This window comes from Scylla paramamosain, unplaced genomic scaffold, assembly GCF_035594125.1.
Source record: "Scylla paramamosain isolate STU-SP2022 unplaced genomic scaffold, ASM3559412v1 Contig1, whole genome shotgun sequence".
NCBI lineage: Eukaryota > Metazoa > Arthropoda > Malacostraca > Decapoda > Portunidae > Scylla > Scylla paramamosain.
In genome coordinates this window covers 2,330,001-2,332,500 of record NW_026973666.1, presented here as the reverse complement: position 1 = coordinate 2,332,500, position 2,500 = coordinate 2,330,001, and the positions used below count along the sequence as shown (strand labels likewise).

General features: G+C 44.5%; 1 protein-coding gene across 1 annotated transcript in view; it reads left to right on the top strand.

Annotated features, from left to right (window-relative positions):
• Window positions 1-2,500, top strand: part of LOC135095638 (uncharacterized) — a 62,435-nt gene that overhangs the window by 32,751 nt on the left and 27,184 nt on the right. Inside the window, exon 3 of the mRNA XM_063996586.1 lies at window positions 319-484. Coding sequence (XP_063852656.1) covers window positions 319-484 — 166 coding nt within the window. The remainder of the gene's footprint in view (window positions 1-318; window positions 485-2,500) is intronic.

Here is a 2,500-nt window from a genome sequence, read left to right as displayed (position 1 = left end):
TCTCTCTCTCTCTCTCTCTCTCTCTCTCTCTCTAAACGAGGGTCATTGTGAAGAAAAATATTGTGTCTTGTTATCTTTGGAAAGAGTTGCTGTTGTTGTTGTTGTTGTTGTTGTTGTTGTTGTTGTTGTTGTGGGAAAGAGGAGAAAAGAATAAAAACAACAACAACAACTAAAACACAACAAATACTAATAAAAAAACACATAAGAATAGATTTAAAACACTCAAATAACACAAAATACCCAAAAAACACACACACAAACTAACACATATTTAAAAACTCACCCTTTTCTTTCTCCCTCTCCCTCTCTCTCCACCAGCGTGCTATCAGAGTTCCATGGGCGTGGGTAGCATGGGGGGATCCTGCAGCTGCGGCCCGCCCCTCACCCGCGCTTCCTTCACGATCATTTGTCTGTCAATGTGTCTGTCCAGCTTGGGTCCACCGCTCATCTACACTGCTGCATCGCTGGAATTAGGGATCAATCTGTAAGTAGTGGTAGTTGTAGTAGTTGTGGTAATAGTAGTGGTGGTGGTGGTTGTTATCATTGTTGTTAATCATATGTACTTATCCACTCATTCATTCAGTCACTCACATCCACTCACCCACAGCCGTAATTCCATCCATCTGTCCACTGACTCACACTCACCCACACAGCCACCTCCATTAGTCCAGCCACCCAGCCACCCACTCAACCACTTAACCAACCACCAGTCCACTTATCCACACATCAATGCATCTACTCCTCCACACATTCCTCCGCACACACACACCTATTGGCTTATCCACCGCCACCTGTACGATGAAAGACGGCAGGACACACACACACACACACACACACACACACACACACACACACACACACACACACACACTGCATCACCATCTGTACGATGAAAGACAGGGCAACACACACACACACACACACACACACACACACACACACACACACACACACACACACACACACACACACACACGGCATTACCAAATGTTCGATGAAAAACAGGGCAACACACACACACACACACACACACACACACACACACACACACACACACACACACACACACACACACACACTGCATGTCTGGAAACACCTTTAACTATCTGGAAAACACACTGGAAATCATGATAAATACAGACGAGGAGACTGGAGGGAGGAGCGTGCCGCCCTGGGTCTGATGACGTCACGGGTTCGTTAGTCTACGTAACGTATTTCATTTTGAAAATGACCCCTCGAAAAAATGCAGCTAGACCGGAATGCTTTACATATTCTGACTTGCCATACACTTTAACTATTACCGCGAATATCAAAACATTTCAAACCTCACTAATGATAAAGAAATATTTTAAAATATTATCTGGAAAATGTTGGAACCTTGACACCATTAAAACCACTAAAATGTCCACACATTTTCACTTAACAAGGACAAAAACACTTTAAAAAATATGAATGATGTTTTCAGACACTTTAAAGTGACCTAGAGCCAGAAACAAACAAACAAACAAACAAAAGAACAAAAACAAAACATTGGAACCTTGACACCACTGAAAAACAATTCTACTCTCCACAAATTTGACTCAACGTGAACGAAAAGCACTTTGAAAATCATGAGCGATTTTTTGAAGCGACAAAAACTTAATTACAAGCTGCAATAACAAAAAGTCCTTAGCGGAATATTCAAAATGTAGCGAGAAACTGGCCGTTATTTACGCACAAAACAACATCAAATTCAGCATATTTCACTTGACAGAGGCAAGAAAAACACTTAACAAATAACTAAATATTTTTAGAAGCCATAAAAACTTACTTATTGGCCGAAATAAATAAGTTAAGGGCAATGAAATAATATTGGAACCTGTGACGTGCACATCCACCATGGCGGGCGCCGGGCGGCGGCGACCTCACCACCTCGGTGGAGAGGGCGGCAGCCACTTTGCCTCACTTAAACTTTCACCACCACACCAAGCCACGCAACGGCGTGTGTCTCACCAGCGGTCATGAAAGCTTAGACACGAGGCTCCATCTTGTGATGTTTGGCTCGTAATGAGTGAGAGGCCAGGCAGACCATGGCGGGCATACAGGGGCGACCTGCTTGCACCTCAGCTGACCCGTCTGTTGACATGTTGGCGACCCTTCCTGCAGCTATATTTACATAAATATTCACCTGTTTTCACACTCAGGTGTAAACAAAACCTAAACATGAATAAATAACACAAACAAACAACGGAAAGACGCTACAGCCAGCAAGAAGGTAAACAAATGTGTGTGTGTGTGTGTGTGTGTGCCCTGGTCCCTGAGGACATGAGCGTGACGACACAGCCTCACCTCGCCACTCACAGGGCCTGTCTGGAGTGTCGTCTCGCAGCAAAATTCCACTGATGTATTTACACTTATTCCACACGGCCACTGTGACAGCTACATTCAAAGTGAGCCGCTCCACCCTGACTTGAAGGCGGTTCCCGCCTGTCTGTACGATCACGTGCTGCTGCCTCGGCCT